The 17,939-nt window shown below is 46.3% G+C and overlaps 1 protein-coding gene across 3 annotated transcripts; it reads left to right on the forward strand.

The window, feature by feature from the left end:
* Positions 1-1,482: 1,482 nt before the first annotated feature.
* On the forward strand, positions 1,483-10,256 carry CHTOP (chromatin target of PRMT1). 3 transcript variants are annotated; one of them, XM_079918028.1, is made up of 7 exons: positions 1,717-1,806; positions 2,793-2,874; positions 4,221-4,374; positions 4,992-5,075; positions 6,918-7,104; positions 7,928-8,065; positions 9,754-10,256. In XM_079918028.1, the coding sequence occupies exons 2-7, from the start codon at positions 2,810-2,812 to the stop codon at positions 9,957-9,959; spliced, it is 834 nt and encodes a 277-aa protein (XP_079774154.1). In that variant the 5' UTR covers positions 1,717-1,806; positions 2,793-2,809; the 3' UTR covers positions 9,960-10,256. The 3 variants fall into 3 exon arrangements, with proteins under 3 accessions (XP_079774153.1, XP_079774152.1, XP_079774154.1); XM_079918027.1 differs by lacking the exon at positions 4,992-5,075 and having other exon boundaries at positions 1,483-1,806; positions 6,921-7,104; XM_079918026.1 differs by lacking the exon at positions 4,992-5,075 and having other exon boundaries at positions 1,485-1,806.
* Positions 10,257-17,939: the final 7,683 nt, after the last annotated feature.

Raw genomic sequence — 17,939 nt, forward strand, 5'->3', positions numbered from 1 at the left:
GAAGAATTTCCCTTCAACCTTCAAAGAATATTTACTGAAGACCTACCATGCGCTAGACATCCTATGGGAACTGGGGACACAGCAGTGAGCAAAACAAACACGACTCTCAACATCACATAGGTAAAGTCCAGTAAGGATGCCAAAACATACACACATACATGCTAGGAAGGAAAATGAAAGGATCTGATGCACGTGATTGGGGTGGGGGGGGGTGTTGAAGACGTGTTCGTACACTCATTCTTCAAACATGCGAGCCTTTTATTGTGTGTCCAGCCATAATGAAAATCCCGCATAGGTCTATATCAAAATCCACATGGATGGCAGATGGCGAGAGAGGACACAGAAGGGGGAGCGGGGACGCAAAGGTCCCCCCCCAAATAACTATTTAACGATGTTCAGGCCAAGTTGGGGAGGGAAGTGAAGAGGAAAATATGGACGGGTGGTGATGAGTGGTGCAGGATCTAGCAGAGGTGTGCTCCCAGCACTGGCCCCCAGGCCTTGGCTGGGGCGTTTGCAGCAATCTGCAACTCTCTGACCGGGGCCAAGGCAAATGATGAGGGGAGAGCCAGTGCAAATTACCTGGGCCCAGTGGTCCACAAGAGAGACTGAGGAGGGACTTCCCTGGTGGCGCAGTGGTTAAGAATCCACCTGCCAATGCAGGGGACACGGGTTCCATCCCTGGAATCCCACATGCTGCGGAGCAACTAAGTCTGTGTGCCACAACTATTGAGCCTGCGTGCCACAACTACTGAAGCCCGCGTGCCTAGAGCCCGTGCTCTGAAATGAGAAGCCACTGCAGTGAGAAGCCCACGCACCGCAAGGAAGAATAGCCTCCATTCGACACAGCTAGAGAAAGCCCACGCACAGCAACAAAGACCCAACGCAGCCAAAAATAAATAATAAAATTAATTAATTTTTTGAAAACAAAAGGGGAGAGAGAGACCGAGGAACATCCGCATAAAGAATTGTAGTCCGTCTGCCTTAGCTTGAGGGGCAGAGGGATGTGCCAGGAAATATGAACATCTTTTTCAGGGGGACCGAATCAGCCCCAGCGACCCAAATTACTAAACTGCAGCCCCCTTAAAACCCGGGAGCAGGGACTTCCCTGGCAGTCCAGTGGCTAAGACTCTGCACTCTCAATGCAAGGGGACCAGGTTCAATCCCTGGTCAGGGAACTAGATCCCACATGCTGCAACTAAGAGTTCACATGCCACAACTAAAGATCCCGCATGCTGCACCTAAGACCCAATGCTGCCAAATAAATACATATTTTTTAAAAGCTTTAAAAAATAATCCATTTTCCAAAAATAAACAGAGCTATGCCACTTGGTCACGCCCCTTCCTAGGCGGGGGGCTGAGTTTAATACAGACCAGGACTTTGCTAAAGCCCCGCCTTCTCCCTAGGGCTCCGCCCTAATCCCGCGCAGGCGTGGCACAAATTTTCCCGCCCCTTAGTGGTGCGGCGGATCTGACGCCTAACGTAACTGCGTCGACGCCATTTTAGCCGGTCCCTCTCCGCACTGGGTGTGGCGGCCATTTTGTTTTCGACACCGAGCGGGAGTTGACGGCAGCCGCTGTGGTGAAAAGCAGGAAAGGGCAGGCCGGTTAGCAAGCGGACGGGCCAACCGGACAGCCAGCCAACAGCAAAGAACTAACCTAGCAATCTACCGCTTAACACATCTAACTAACCGCCCACCAAGTTAACCCGAGCCCCTCCACCGTCAACTCAGGTTCGGCCGGCCCCCGGCCCGCCTGCCGCAGCCGTGGTGGCAGCCCCGGGAGGAGCACTGGCGTCCGTTTCCTTCGGTACGTGTCTGTGGTGAGGAGGGCAAGAGTCCTGGGGAACGGAGGGGTCCGGCGGACGCGGAACGGGAGCTGGCGGCATGTGGAGGCAGACAGGGTGTCCGAGATGGAGGCCCCGGAGGGGGCGGAGCCCCTGAGAGGGAGGCGGGGGAGACCCCGAACTGGAAACTCGCCGCGGGATTGATGGAAAAGTTGGGGATTTGATAGAGTTAAAGAATGTTGTTTGGTGGGTTGAGCAATGTCGGCGGTCCTGACAGGGCTTTGAGAGGGAAGGGCAATCAAAGGAGGACTGCACGACCTTAGGGAACGTTGGAAAGTAATGGCGGCTTCAGGGTTAAATTTGGTGGAGCGCTCCCGGGAGCGAACTCCCAGGTGAATGCCCATTTAGGGAAACCTTGCCTACTCCCTCCCTCCCCCAGCTCCGCAGGCCCTTGCTAAGTCTCCTACTTGATTTTGAAACTGGAATGCTTGTGTCATCTCTCTAGATCAGTGGTTCTCAGTTGTGGCTGCACAAGAGAAGCACCGAGGTAGACTCCCCCCCCCCCTTCGAGGTAGACTTTTTTTTTTTTCCCCCTTCAAATTGCTGATCCCCGGACCTCACCATCAGAGATTGTGCTTTAAGTAGTTTGGGCCCAGGCTTCTGTGTTTTGTTGTTGGTTTTTTTTTTTAACAAAAAAAAAAGCCTTCTTGCAGCCAAGGTTGAGAAGGATCGCTCTAGATGAAAAGCCAAACTCTTAACACTTTTTTGGCTGGGTCTGAGTCTGCCATTTTGGAGGCTTGGGCAGATATTTTCTGTCCTGTGGCCTTGGAGTTTATTAGTTTGAGGTAACTAGCTTCTTAAGTTTAAGCACCTGAAATGAGTTTTGGTGTGATTGTCAATAGTCACTGATACAGGCCTTTTCATTCATTTTTGGTTTGGGCCTTTGGCACTTGTTGCAGTGAGGTGGTCATCATTCTCATTTGCTCATTCTGTCCATTGTCCTTTGTAGATTCTCGGGATTTGAAGATGGCTGCACAGTCAGCGCCGAAAGTTGTGCTAAAAAGCACCACCAAGATGTCTCTAAATGAGCGGTGAGGCAGCCAACAGCAACTTCAGCTCGTTCATAAGAAAACATTACTTAAATTGGCCCTGGGGTCCAATGCACAAAAACCGGTTTTAAACTAAATACCAACAGAAGGCTACAGACCTCTGTTTTTAGTTGCATCGTATGTGGTACACAAAACAAATTGGGGGGTTGTTTCAAAACCCCTTATCAGTAGATTTTTATGTTATGCTGTCTGAAATATTTATCTGGTGGGATGTATTTTAAAAAGACTCCTCACACCCTCCCTTTTCTTCACTTTTTTTTTTTTTTTTTTTTTTTACATTGATACAGGGGTGGTGCAGCTCGGTAGCATGGTACCCTAGCTGCAGTAGGCTTGCTGCCCAGTCCAAGGCCAGCAGTGTTGTGTCTGGCCTGTAAGAGGCGGGTAGCAAGCTATGAATATGTCCAAAGGCCCTTGAATGTCATTCTTGGGCCTTGTAAGAGGCACTCGCTTTGCTCCATTTCACTTTCTTTCCATTCTGCTTTTAGTTTGTTTTTGTTTTCAATTCTTTTACAATTGAATGTTCTTCTCTTTCATTCCATTAAACTTACCTTGACAGGAATAATAGAAGAGTGTCTTCACAAGCTCTTAAATGATTAAACTAATCTTAACTTTTTCAGAAGTAATCACTTAGAGTCAGAAAAAGTAATCATTTGACACTAAGAAAAGTTAAGGCATTTAAAGGCACTTTCTGTCTCTGAGAGCTTTGTTCATTGAGTGCCTTCGACCAGTGACTTTATTAAGTTAATGTTAGACCACTAAAAAATTTACTTATGTTTGTTTGCCTTTTCTGAAGCATATGTACTTCTCTTTATCCCTTAGTGATACACTAATTCTCCATATTCACATTACTACGTGAACAAATACATGAGAGAATGTGATATGCTCCTATAATTTATGTGGGTGTATCATTTCCATGGGCTTTGAAGGTGCCCTAGTCCTTCCTTATATTTGCCCTTAAAATGCACCCTCAGGTCCCCGAAGGTTTTGGCTTGCTTTGTCTGTCTTTGAAACTACATCTTCTGTCTCTTGTCATCACATCTGCTTATTGCATGCTTTTCATACTTTCTACCTCTCTAAAAGCCGTTACCTGAGCCCTTGTTATCACTTTTGATTGAATGTGCTACACTTAGCTGCATTTCTAAGTTTCTGATTCTTGCAAGTTTGTGGAAGCAGAGGAGTCTTTAACCCACATCAGCCTTGATCTAAGTGTACCACTTTACTTAAAGTTCGTGGGATCTGGAGCTCCTGGTCTAGCAAGCCATGAAAATGCCAATAAATGTTTTGTAATAAAGCGTTTATTTAAACATCCATTTTGTTCGACCTTGAAGCTTTACTAATATGCTGAAGAACAAACAGCCGATGCCAGTGAATATTCGGGCTTCGATGCAGCAACAACAGCAGCTAGCCAGTGCCAGAAACAGAAGACTGGCCCAGCAGATGGAGAATAGACCCTCTGTCCAGGCAGCATTAAAACTTAAGCAGGTGAGAGAATGGGTCTTAATGCGCCAGAAGCAGCTGGTGATCCCTGTCAGGTAGTCCACTGAGGCTGTCAGGACGCCATGGATAATTACGAGGTGGCTCAGGGCAAAAGCTGAACTTTTCTGGAGGAAAGAGAAGTTCAGAGAATTCCCATTTTGGCAGGTACCAATAAGTAACTTTTTGTTGTCTTTCTCTTTTAGGGAGTGTGCCATCAAGGTGGCCTGTTTCTTTGTTATCAATGAGTATTAATCTCTTTTGTTCTCTGATCCTTTGCCCTTAAAATAAATTCACTGGCTTTTTCCACAAAGAAATTTTGGTTTCTGTTTTAGATGATCTTCAAAAAATCCTTTATTTCTCACTAAATGGTTTACAAATTAGGGAAATGATTTTATTCTTTCTTCCCTAATACAGGGAGTCTGAAAGGCCTCTTAGTCAAAGGTTTTCAATGCTAAACAGTAGAAAGAGTGGGGTGACCCTCATCTCCACAGCACCTAAAGTTTTGTCAGTGAAGTAGAGCGAGAACACTGAGTAATTTAAGAGTTAGCGGTTCTCTTTCAAATTTCCAGTAAGAGATAATCCTATTCAGATCTGAAATAAAACCTGCTCTTTATTATTCATAGACTTTATATGCAAGTCCGGACAGTGGCTGTGGAAGGATATGTCCAAGCTGTGGCTGGGCGTCTGGAGGGCGGTGCCATGCAACTGTAAGGACTTTAACTGGTAGCACTGCATGGCTGTGCATAAAATCAGCAGTTAAATATAACACCCTTCCACCCCCACCCTGAACCATTGGGCTCACTGACCAAAAATAAACAAGGCCTTCTGCTTCAGCTACCTTAAGCCCTGGAGTGGCTGCATTCATCCTAGACTCAGGAAAGCAGTAAAAGGTGCCACTGTTTTCTAAGAGGAAATACTAAAAATTGTTGAAGACAGGTCTCTGACGTATTATTCCGAAGGACCTTTTAACAAGAAGCTTGGGACAGAGGCTGTGCCGAAGAAAGTAGCCTCTAGAGCACTGCTGTCCAATAGAACTTTCCACGGTGTTGGAAATGTTCTATATCTGTGCTCTCCAACACAGTAGCCATTAGCCACATTGACTGTTGAGTGCTCAAAATGTGGCTAGTGCCATTGAGGAGCTTAAATTTTTATTTTTGTTTATTTATTTTTTAACTTGTAATTTAAATTAGCCACATGTGGCTAGTGGTTACCTTAGCATATAGCACAGCTCTAGAGTGGAAACTGAATGATACAGTTGACATCCTTCAGCTTCTTTTCAATATTAGAGACTAGTATCGGTGGCAAGTAAGGGATGGGAAGGGAGAAGAACTTCTAAGTACTATGCATTCTCCCCTTAAAGCACAGATCTTGGGAGAATGTACTAGGGATGACTAAACACAAGAGACTTGTAGAAAGAAGTCCTGACCTCATGTTGTTCAGAGCCTGCCCCTCTGATTAGAAGCAGTTTATGATCTCATGCTAGAAAGCTAATAATAACAACTCGCAGCATATGGTTGCAGAGAAAGTCGTTTGTAGTCGTTTGTGGGTGAAGCCTGAGGACGCATAATTTACTTTCGTTCATAACGGCATTATAGGAGAACAGGTTTGCTAGGGCTTTGGTGGTGTTCAAGGCTACACAGTCACCCTTTCCTCTGAAGGAATTTAATTGTCTGAGATGTGGTCTTTGTAGTTTCTCTTTGAGGGACAGATTATTGAAAAATTTCTATCTATGGTATGTCCTTGTTCTCAAATGTGGCCCTGAGTTTTATGATTATAGCTGAACTGTCTTAATTCTAATGCAGGTTTGGCTAGCTTTCTGTGGAGATACGTTTGAGTTATGTGTTTATTTTGAATTTAAAGTCATTATACTGAATTAATGGATCTGTTTGCAAAGGTGGACATGGAATTACATCTATTTAAGATATGTAAGGAAAGGAGATTTGACTTTTTTGTGTTTATTTACATCTTAAGGTAAAAAGTGGACCGTCTGGAGATAGATACTCAGAGGAAAAATGGAACACACTGACCTCTTTGACTGAGAAATCAAACTTGTTCTTAAGTCACAAGAACTCAAATGAAATTGTAATTTAAACTTTGCCCAGAGTGTGATGAACTTCCTATGGTGTTTGAGTAAGCCTTTGAAGACAGTGGTAGTCCTTGGGCAGGTATGAATCCAGTCCTGTCATTGTCAACTGGTGGTTCAAAAGCAGCAGAATCCAGGATTTGAAATACAGTGTTCTTATTAAAACTTACGTTCCAAGTAGTGGTATATGACTTCTGTAGCCAAACTAGTGAGGTAATTTGTGGTGATGCCAGTTTCATGGGACCATACTCAAGCTTCTTAGAAGCTCTGGATCAGAATTCTGCTTGTTTTCTACCATGTTCTGAGGCAAAGGTTTGGTTCTGGTTTGGGATCCTTAGGACACCCCATGCAGGTTTATCTCCCGCCACACAGACATCTCACTTGCTTCTTTTTCTCTGCACTTTGAGTTGCTAAATCCCATTGGATTGCTTTTTTGATCTCAATTCCCTAACACCTTTTCTTCCAGAAGAGCTTAAAGCAGCGCCTGGGTAAGAGTAACATCCAGGCACGGTTAGGCCGACCAATAGGGGCCCTGGCCAGGGGAGCAATCGGAGGACGAGGCCTGCCCATTATCCAGAGAGGCTTGTCCAGAGGAGGACTTCGTGGGGGACGTGCCACAAGAACCCTACTTAGGGGCGGGATGTCGCTCCGAGGTCAGTGCTCTGTACCTGATAATTGTCGGGCCCCACCCCCTTCCCTTTTCTCTTGGGCTGCTTATGGACACATTTGTTTAACATCTTTAAGCCTGAATTTGTATTAATATAATTAATAACTTTTGAAATGACGTGTTTTTAATAGTGCTGCATGTCTTTTATCGATACCATTCCTTTTCTGATAATGTGCAATGGTGAGAGGCTAGGACCTGCGTTACAACAGGTAATTCATGTCATCTCCATTCCATTTTAAAACACCCTGCTGCTGCTTGAATCAAACACATTCGAGTTCTAGAAATAAGTCAAATCTAAGAAACTTCTTGGCCTGTTGGCCTATATCTTAATTAATCATCTCTGTTCCTGGTTCTAGTGAAATACTCTATTACATCTGGAAAAAAGAGGACAAGTTGACCAATAGCACTTAGCTATATGTTACATTTTAGGCACTGTTATTCTGTTCTCTGTATAGTTCTTGTCCCCTACAAAAATGTATTGAGAGCAGGAACCATATCATTTATTTTTAAATCTGCCATAATGCTAGGCACCTACCTGTAATTATTCAATAGATATTCATTAAATGTATGTACTTAACTAATTGACTTAACTCCCAGCTTCTTCCAAAAGTGGATTTGTGGTCAGACTTGTTGAATTGATTGAATAAAGAGCAGCTTAATCTTTTCACACTCAGTGTGCAGCTTGCCCCACCCAACCTAAAAATTAACTGAATTAACTCTCATTTAACCCTCACGGCCTTCCTTTGGTTAGAATCTACTTTGTCTCTCTTGGATTTACCTGCATATACATTGTATGCCTCCTCTCCAAGGTCAAAACCTGCTCCGAGGTGGACGAGCCGTAGCTCCCCGAATGGGCTTAAGAAGAGGTGGTGTTCGAGGTCGTGGAGGTCCTGGGAGAGGGGGCCTAGGGCGTGGAGCTATGGGTCGTGGCGGAATCGGTGGTAGAGGTTAGTCAGCTACCAACTTCAGAGACTAGCTTCCCCTTATTTCTCTCCCTTCAAAACTCAGAGCCACCTTTCTGCACAGCTTCAAGTCACAGGCAGGCTTATTTGTTTGTCTTGTTTGTTTTATGAAACTGGCTTATTTTCTAAATTCACATGCTGGTAATGTGGAGGTCTGTCATGGGTTTTCCAAGAACAGTCAGGTATGTGTTACAGAGCCAGATTATATTCAGACTTCTTTCAGGCTCTTGCAAATTTAAATTGTATTGTTAAAAATGACAGAATGGTCAGTTTGGCGTTTTATCTTTTTCTGTCCCTGACCCACCACCACACACCCCACCCCATAGCTCAAAACCCACTTTGAGTCTAAGAAGAGAGAAGAGGGAGATGTACAAAAATGAAGCAGAGTTAAAGAGGATGGTGAGACTTGGAGCTAGGTATTGACTCTGAAACCAAGTAAATTCAAGATAAAGTTTGTGTCTATGCGAAACCAGAGATGACTCTTTTTGATCAAAGTAGAAAAAGCAAGATGGTATTGTGTCAGTTAACTAACTGACTCTTGTTGATAATCTTACCTTGAGACTTAGTGATATTTGTCCTGTGACCTCATGGCCCAGACTGGAAGAGAGTTTTTAATGGTGTTGCTGTTAATGCCAAATCTCATGGGAGTTTTCTGGCTTAGAGTTTAGTGGAAAACTCCCAGCAACACCTGTCCAGGAAAAATAATATATATTCTTTTAGCCCCTGGGTATATTTGCTTTGGTCTTTTTAAAGTGTGTGGTGGGTCTTCCATAATTTATGACCTTGAAGTTGCCAGGGGATAATAACTATTGGGAAAAGAAATTTGATAACAGAGGGCTTGTTTTCTTCTCTCGCATTATATGTTGCTTGGCTTATTGAGTGAAGTACAAGCTAGTTTGGGTTTCAGGATGAAATAGCATGTTTCCAAATTATCTTGACTTGGTTTCTGAGAGAGACATCACAGGGATTGGGCGGGGAGGAGTCTGAAGTAGCTTTTCAGAAAGCTGGGTATGTTCTGTTAAGTGAATTGAAACCACCTCTCAGATAACCATAATTGTTAAAATGTGAATAGAATCGGGAGATAGAAATGGCTGGGACTACTCAAAATGTTTTTCCCCAATTCCCTTCATTGTTCCTATGTCAGAATAACTCCTCAGTCTCCTGACATAGGATCAGTTCATTAGGTTTGATAAATTTGAGGAGACGAGCTAATTTTTCAGAAGGATCTCCAGTAAAGTTTAATTTGAAAACTGTCTAGCTTCACACCCCTGTTTCTCTGTGCCCTTGTTACTTCCTCCCTATCTTGCTAAATGGGGTTATCTTTAATGTACTTGTATTTTAATTGTAAACTTATAGCGAGTCTCAAATTTTAGTTTCTCTGTCTTAGGAGAGATTAAGAAATTTTTAATTATCAGTTAACTATATTCCCTTACTTTGTTGGTAGAATAAAAAAAATTTAAATAGCATTTAGAGATGAGCATGTAATAAGGGATTCATTATGTGTGCTTTCCATGTGTTGCTTTCTACCCAGTGTGTTTCCTGTTTTTCCAGATTTCTCCTCTTGCCCTGCCCTTCAGCCTTTCTCAGCTAGGCCCCACTGCTCTAAGGGGCATTTACCATAGCACCAATTAAACTTACTTGTAACTGTTTTTCTTGTTTTTCCCTTGGGCCAGGTCGGGGTATGATAGGTCGGGGAAGAGGGGGCTTTGGAGGCAGAGGACGAGGCCGTGGACGAGGGAGAGGTGCCCTTGCTCGCCCTGTACTGACCAAGGAGCAGCTGGACAACCAACTGGATGCATACATGTCAAAAACGAAAGGACACCTGGATGCTGAGTTGGATGCCTACATGGCTCAGACAGATCCCGAAACCAATGATTGAAGCCTGCCCACCCTCCTGTGAGACTCTTGTTAAAGTCACACATCTGTAAATAACCTTGAGATAACAGATGAGAAGAAACTTGATTGATGCTGGAAGGACCTACCATAATAGGCTATGGACTGACTCGCCACCAGTTTGTGCATTTAGTGTGTTCCTTTTACTTTTTGATACTGTGTTGTATGAAACCCTTTTTTCCTCTGACTTGGGTTTTGTTTTGTTGTCGTTTGGGGTTTTTTTTCCTTCGCCCAGACTTCTCTTTGAACATGAATGTGTTGGCCTTGTGGCTAGTACACCCTCTTCCCCGCTCTGCCTTCCCTCACTTGTCATATGCTTTGGCATTCTGACATTTCCTCTGTTCATCTCCCGTGAAAAAGTCCCAGAAAGAGCCCATCAATGTCCCTCCTTAATATCTAGGTTTCTGAGATACAGTTCTGTTCTGCATCATCTTTAAAGAGCCTCTTAAAAGTGTTTAGAAAATGTGGAGCTCAAAAATGCATTCTGCCACGCTGATGTTTTAGTAAAGTAAATTAGGAACTTTGACATAGCTACAGGGCCACCTAACAAGTTACACACGGTAGCAGCTCTGATTTGATTAAAGTTATTACCATGTACATTTACACCACATAACCAGTGTACTGGGTCAGGTATGTGCACTTTCTACCCTGGAATGAGATTTATAAACTTTTCCTCTTGGCTTTGCATCGTGCCCAAAGAGGGTATTTTTGGATTGGCTTACACCTGCAAAAGAGTGGGGAAAGCCATTTGGTTTGGCAGATGCTTCAGAAGGGAAAGGGCTGGAAATTGATGGCAGATATCTGGTGGGAGGGGTCAGAAGATATCCATGCTGAAATGCTGTTATGTTTATACCAGGCCGATCTTGGGCTTCATTCATTGACTTTGACCCTTATTCCCCTTGAAGGTTTAATTAAGTTCAACCATTTTCTGTCAACTGTTCCAGTTTCAGTAGAATCTTTTGTTTCTGGTTCATTATAACAAATTGTTCTCTGAAATCTAGTCAGGACTTTCTCTTTATTTGTTGGGCTCTTTGAAATATTATGGCCACTATAACAATATTTTGATATACCCCTTGTAGAGTTGAGAGTCCTTCATAGTTGTATTAAAATTTGGGGTGGGAGGGGGATGTGACTTTGGGGCAGAAAGTGAACAATTTGCCCTCTTGTGAATAATCCCTGAGGTAAGATTAACCACACAAAGTAATGTACCAACACATTTGGTCCATAGGAAGCTCAAACATAATGGTCTCAGGAGGCAGTTGAGGACCCCGGCCCTGGTTTCCCTTTTCCTCTATGCTGTTTAGGGAAAAGAAGAAGCTAACCACCTCTAATCAAACCAGTTGCCATTGAGCAACCTGGTACCCTAAACTGTTGGGAGGTTGTGTGTTATTGTAGACTGGAAAGGAAATTTTGGCCAGGACAACCTGAACTTGAATCCCATTTGTATGACCTGGGCTACTTAACCTCTGGATTGTGAAGCAAGTTTAGTTGTAGAAGGGAGAGCTTGAAAAGACCATGCAGTGTTAGGACAGAGCCATGCTGACATAACCAATCAGACCTAGTTTTGAAGTGTCTGTACTGTAACTACTTACTCTTAATAGAAGTGGACTGTGAGACTGGAGGTCTTTAGCCCAGACAAGTATTTATAAACCTTTCATCGGAAAGAGTGAAAAAGGTATTTTTGTGTGGGCAAGGCCGATTTTAAGGATAATTCCTTAGATGCCAAACTCCAGTCAGCCCCCAAGGCTCTTCTGTGGGAGAGGTGCTGATTGGCAGTGGGCAGGCTACCCCTTGCGAACTTCACATCCACTAGTAGCCTTTTGTCATCTTCCAGGGCCTCCAGAACACCTTTGGGAGAAAAGGAGGGAGCTGCAAGGTGAGAGTTTTTCTATCCCCCAACCACACAACTTGGGATGACCCGTCTCTGGGATTTTTTCCCCAGCCCCGTCCTTCCCAAATACTTTGACCCTCCTTCAAGGTAGCTAACAGGTATGTGCCCTCAGGATATTTTTAATCTGGTGGCTTTTGGTACCACTCTCCATAATCCACTGAGATCCTCTGTGTAAGAATAAGGAGTGAAAAGAGGCACCACTTTTGAAGCCTATGCAAGGGGTGGGGTAACTAGCTGAGGTAGAGATGGGGAGGGGCCAGCAGTATGAGTCTGGGTCTCACAGTGCCCAATTCCAGTTCCATGGAGCCCACACAGGAGATCACCCCGTATACTTTTGGCAAGGTTCCAGGCTAAAAGCAAAGTGTTGGAGTCAGGAAATGAGAGGTGAGGGGTGTACTGGGTGGCAGCAAGTGTCTGAGGCCTCCCACCACCGCCAGTCCATCTGCTGACGTAATTCCCTTGTGAGGGAGAGGTCCATTTCAGAACAGAGCTCCTGGATGCCTCAGCCCCTAGACTAAGGAAGAGAAGCTGGGGCCAGGATACTGGGTTCTTCAACAAAGGGGAACTTGCCGAGGCGCCAGCTGTGCCTTAGCTGTTCACTCTCCTAGGTCAACCTCTTCCAGCTCAGGATTGCCCTGCCCAGGGTGCTTCCAGTCCCACCTCGTCCTGCTGACTCAGTACTCCTAGTGCCCACAGGTGTCTGTCCAAAAGGACCTGCCCCGTGTCCTCTACGCCCATCTCTTGCACTGGCCCAACTTGCAGGGTAGTGAACTAAGACCAGGTTGGGGCTGCTGTTTGTAGCACCTGTGTGATCTTTACTACCTACAAAAATGTCAAGCAGATCTAGTGGTCAGGGAACCCTGAAGCATCCTGGGGCGGGGGGTGGGGGGGGCGCGTTACTTTGTGGGTCCCAGTGAAGATGGGCAGTGAGGCAACCACTGGAGCTTAAGGCCCCTTCCTTTTCTGCCTCTTCTATATCCCTCCAACCAGTTGAAGAATTCCTCCCCAACAGTGGGCAAAGGAACTTCCCTACCAGCCATGGACCCTCCAGCTCCACTCACTGCTCATTGCAGTTCCCAGAGTCTCCTTGAGGCCTGTGCCCACTTCTGCCATCCTCGATCCTTCGTGAGTGTCCCGGGTAGAGCAGAATGGGACAAAGAGTCAGCCTGGCTCCCGGGTCAGCCTTTCACTCATTCAGCGACCGTATGCCAAGGGCTTGCCATACAGACGCGAACAAGGCATTGTTAGGCATTGGGAGTACAGAGAAGAGATTGATGAGCTAGAATATGAAAGTCAAGGGAAAGTTTAACAGAGAAGGGGGGCAGAATATTCGAAGGAGAGGGAACGAATAAAAAGGTGCAGGGAAAGTGTGTTCAGTGGTCCTTCAAAGTAGGGTGGGAGACACAACTGACCAGATTGGGTAGCCTGGAGCCTAACTGTCTGCTAAAGACCTTGGGCTTTATGCTCTGGGTAGTGGGGAGTGATTGAGGACTTTAAGTAGGAGAGTGCCATGGGATGATTATTCAGAAGGGTGGTAGGAAGTGAAAACGGGCTAGAGGGAGGACCATGGAGACTGGGAAACTATTAGGTTAGTCTAAAACAAAACAGAGTTGGCCTGAACCTGGGCAGGCCACACCCTCAGCAGTTTCCTAGCTATCTGAAGTCTGGGATGCCTGTCAGCACAAGAGACAGGAGTCAGGGGTGGCCTGAGCAGTGGAGAAAGCACATGGCATATGCCTCTCCCTGGCCTGCTCTTGTTTGTCTCCCTAGTGTCCCCGTGTGGTGGCCCCATGATGCCTGATCTGCCACCCAACCCAGCCTCCACCACAGCTACCCACTCCCTATGACCTCATACCCTGGAAAGAGCTAAGCTTCCAGACAAGGGGCTGGCAGAGGACAGGCCTTCAGCCCCCATAAGTCCAAATGGCAGCACTTTCCTCCCCTCCTCCAGGCCCCCTGCGGCCTTGTCAGGTAGTTTCAGCTAATACCCACCCACCAGCAGTGAACAGCACCCAGACCAGCACTGTAAATGGGGCAGGCCTAAGGGTTGGCTCCTAGAAGGGAGGCAAAGGGCCCAGAGAGGCTGGGACCTGGGAGGAGACCTGGCCTGGCCTCTGTGTCCCCTCTCCTCTTCCCGTGGGCTGTCCTGTCCATCCCACTGCAACCCCAGCCCTCCCACTACCTCTCGCGCTGATTCTGCAGGCAATGTTGTTAACGAAAGCTCGGCCTCTCTGTACACCGGTGCCAAATTCAATCTCGGAGACAGAGTTTTGGGTGAAATAAAAAAGACAGCTTTACTACTTTGCCAGGCAAAGGGGACACACTGGACTTCTGCCTCAAAAAACTATGTGTCCCAACCCGGGAGGATTTTATTAGTGTCTTATATGGTTCAGAGGTGGGGGGGGGGTCTCTGCCAATATTAGGGTGTGAGCAGGACTGGCACTCCCTTAATCTCCTCTCAGGTGGTCGGTCTCCTAATCTTGATGAGCTTCTCTGGTCCCTTTAATCTTGCCTCAGGTGGTTTCTTGGCAGCTCCCCCCCACCCCTTGATTAGCAACTGTTCAAATCTGGAACTCAGGGAAGGTCATGGAGGCCGAAGTCTTTTTTTTTTTTTTTTTTTTTTTTTTTTGCGGTACGCGGGCCTCTCACTGTTGTAGCCTCTCCGGTTGCGGAGCACAGGCTCCGGACGCGCAGGCTCAGCGGCCATGGCTCACGGGCCCAGCCGCTCCGCGGCATGTGGGATCTTCCCGGACCGGGGCACGAACCCGTGTCCCCTGCATCGGCAGGCGGACTCTCAACCACTGCGCCACCAGGGAAGCCCGAGGGTGAAGTCTTGCCTACAAGAAATGGGGGACGAAAGGGCCTCCGTGGCTGGGAGCCCCCACAGGGCCCCACTCGGTTTCAATGTGAGAAGGGCAAGGGTGCCCAAGCCTCCAGTTCCCTGGGTTCCGGGCACCTTTAAGGACTCACCTCCAGCTCTCTCCCTCCCCACAAATACACATATAGACACAGTTGTCACAGTGGAGGCATGAGAAATGGAATATTTCCTGCCATATCAGTAAACAAATGATGTCACAGTCGTCAGCTTGCAGCCCTCCAACGTGAGCTGGTGAGCCCTGAGGAAACTCAGGGCTGAAAAGAATACCTGCCATCTAGCAGCCATCAGACTGCAGCCACTCCCTATGGTGAGCACGGAGGAAACTCAGGATGTGAAAATACAGGATACTGGCCCCAGATAGCTGAGGTGCATATCGAAGGAATGATTTCAATGAGCCCAGAACTCCTGCATCTTCCCATACATAGAAAAGCACTAAACTCCTTAACTTGGGTTATCTGGTTTTCTTTAACCATAATCTTTTGATGTTCCCAGCTACCTGCCCTTTGTTGCAAAATATCTTTATAACCTGGCTCCCCCCTTCGCCTCCGCTGAGCAGTTCTCTCAGGGTTACTTGAGATGCTGCCTCCCAGGCTTGAAGTCCTAAAAATTCCCACTGAATAAAACATAACTCTCAACTTTTAGGTTGTGAATAATTTTTTAAGTCCATAGGCATATCATCTCGTTTTTGACCCTGAACCTTCCCCAGGCACCACCTCCAGCCTCTTATCAGGAAATCACATCTCCAGACTCCTTATGTTCTGTCTCCAAGTTTTAGCTGGTAGTGTTAGGGTTAGAGTAGGATAATCAAACAGTTAGCTCAGAAACCCCATTAGGGGATTGTAGATAGAGAGAAAACTTCGGGGGGCTTTGGCAGACCACAGTAAGATTAATGATCACTCAAGAAATGAATGGGAAAATCCTGCAACAATGTGGGCTTACTTGACTCATAAACCAGAGCAAATCATTTAGCATCAAAGCCAGATTGGCTCGCTTAACAAAACCAAGCTAACTTGATTAGCAACAAAAGCATACAACAGGAGAATGAGACATGCCTCAAAACAATTAAACAATGGTGACTTGAGACCCACATCCTTCCCAGTGAGCTCAGTAAGTTAATGACCCACAAGACATGCTCTTGGCCCCTAGGACATGCTCTTTGCACACAAAAAAACAATCATAATGGAAAGGGAAAGACCCTCATTGTACTGAGACCTGAAATAATTTTTCCAAAGTGCCATGGCAGTCCTGGCCTGACCATGCAGGGACAAAACTCCCCTGCCCAAACTGGAGGAGGAGCTGATGATGGAAGCGTGACACCTACTCAAGAAAGACAAAGCAGGTCTTCTCCCCCTCCCCTCTCTTCCTTTGATTAGAAAAATGTAACCCACTAAGTACTTGGGGCAGCACAACGCTCGCCTGCCTGCTTGTTAGCCTCACAAGCATCCTATTCTAATAAATCACTTCTTATCACTTTGCCTCTCACTGAATTCTTTCTGCATTGAGACATAAAGGACCGGACCTCTTCAGAGCCCCCTGAAACACCACCTATCTGTTTCAGTAGTGCCAGTGGGAGAGGTGTTGCAGGTGACCTCTGGCTGCCCTATTCTCCTGCCTGGGTGGTCTCTCTGACCTTACCACACCCATTCTAGTGACTTGGCCAGGCAGGATGACGGCGAGGGTGGAGACTGAGGCCCAGGATGGCTCTGGAACCTGTGATGGTGGCAGCAGTCTACCACCACTAATCCCCAGACAAGGGCCTCTTACTGTGTAGGGCAGGCAGCCCAGTAGACCTGGGGCAGCAATGGCTCCATGAGCCCTCTTTAAAGGATTCTCTTAATTCTCCATTTAGGCTTGATTCATTTAATTTCTTTACCCTTTTGTGTAAGGTGATTATCAATTTAAGATTTAAACACATCTTTGGTGTGATATTATGAGGTATAAGAAATATATATTAGGGGCTTCCCTGGTGGCGCAGTGGATAAGAATCTGCCTGCCATTGCAGGGGACACAGGTTGGATCCCTGGTCCGGGAAGACCCCACATGCCGCGGAGCAACTAAGCCTGTGCGCCACAACTACTGAGCCCACGAGCCACAACTACTGAAGCCCACGTGCCTAGAGCCCGTGCTCCGCAACAAGAGAAGCCACCACCCGCACACCACAACAAAGAGTAGCCCCTGCTCGCTGCAACTAGAGAAAGCCCACGCGCGGCAACAAAGACCCAACACAGCCAAAAATAAATAAATAAAAATTTTAAAAAAAAAGGAAATATATATTTGGTCGTCAGCCCCAGTTCCTGGCACAGAACTCCTAAAACCCTTAGAATTTCCTGTGATAAGAGCAATAAAGGTGTCTTTTGTTATGTTAATAAGGTGACTTTTGGAAAGCTCCAGGTAACCTAAGGGGGGAGGGGGGGTAGTTGCCAGGGGAATGGATCAAGTGGTTAGAGGGTTGGAATTCCAGTCCCACCCACAAACCTCTGGGGTGGGCAGAGGGGCTGGAGATAGAGTTATGTTAATACGGTGGTTTGGACCTCACCAAAGGATGGGAGCTGCCAGGAGAGCCAACCTTGTGATTAGACGGATGGAATTTTCAATCCCACCCCCAATCTCCATGGAGGGGAGAGGGGCTGGAGGTTGAGTTCAATCGATGGCCAATGATTCATGCCTATGTAATGAAGACCTCACAAAAACCCAAAAGTGTTGCAGGAAGGGGGACCCCTTTCAGGGCAAGACAAGAGTGGGCTCTTGTCTTACACTGAGAAATGAATTGTCCAAGGAGACACGGGTGCTGACAAAGCAAGAGACTTTATAGGGAAAGGGTGCCCGGGCAGAGAGCAGCAGGGTAAGGGAACCCAGGAGAACTGCTCTGCCACGTGGCTCGCAGTCTCAGGTTTTATGGTGATGCGGTTAGTTTCTGGGTTGTCTCCGGCCAATCATTCCGACTCAGGGTCCTTCCTGGTGAGGCGCGTATCTCTCAGCCAAGATAGATTCCAGCGAGAAGGATTTTGAGAGGTTGGTAGGACATATGAACTGGAGTCTCCTCTCTCCTTTTGACCTTTCCTGAATTCTTCCCGTTGGTGGGTAGCTTGTTAGTTCCGCATTCCTTACCAGGACCTCCTGTTTAAGATAATTTATGCAAGTGATTACTACAGTGCCTGGCCAGGGCAGGCGGTTTCAGTCAGTCATTCCCCTAACAA

Source organism: Stenella coeruleoalba (assembly GCF_951394435.1).
Source record: "Stenella coeruleoalba genome assembly, chromosome: 1".
NCBI classification, from domain to species: domain Eukaryota; kingdom Metazoa; phylum Chordata; class Mammalia; order Artiodactyla; family Delphinidae; genus Stenella; species Stenella coeruleoalba.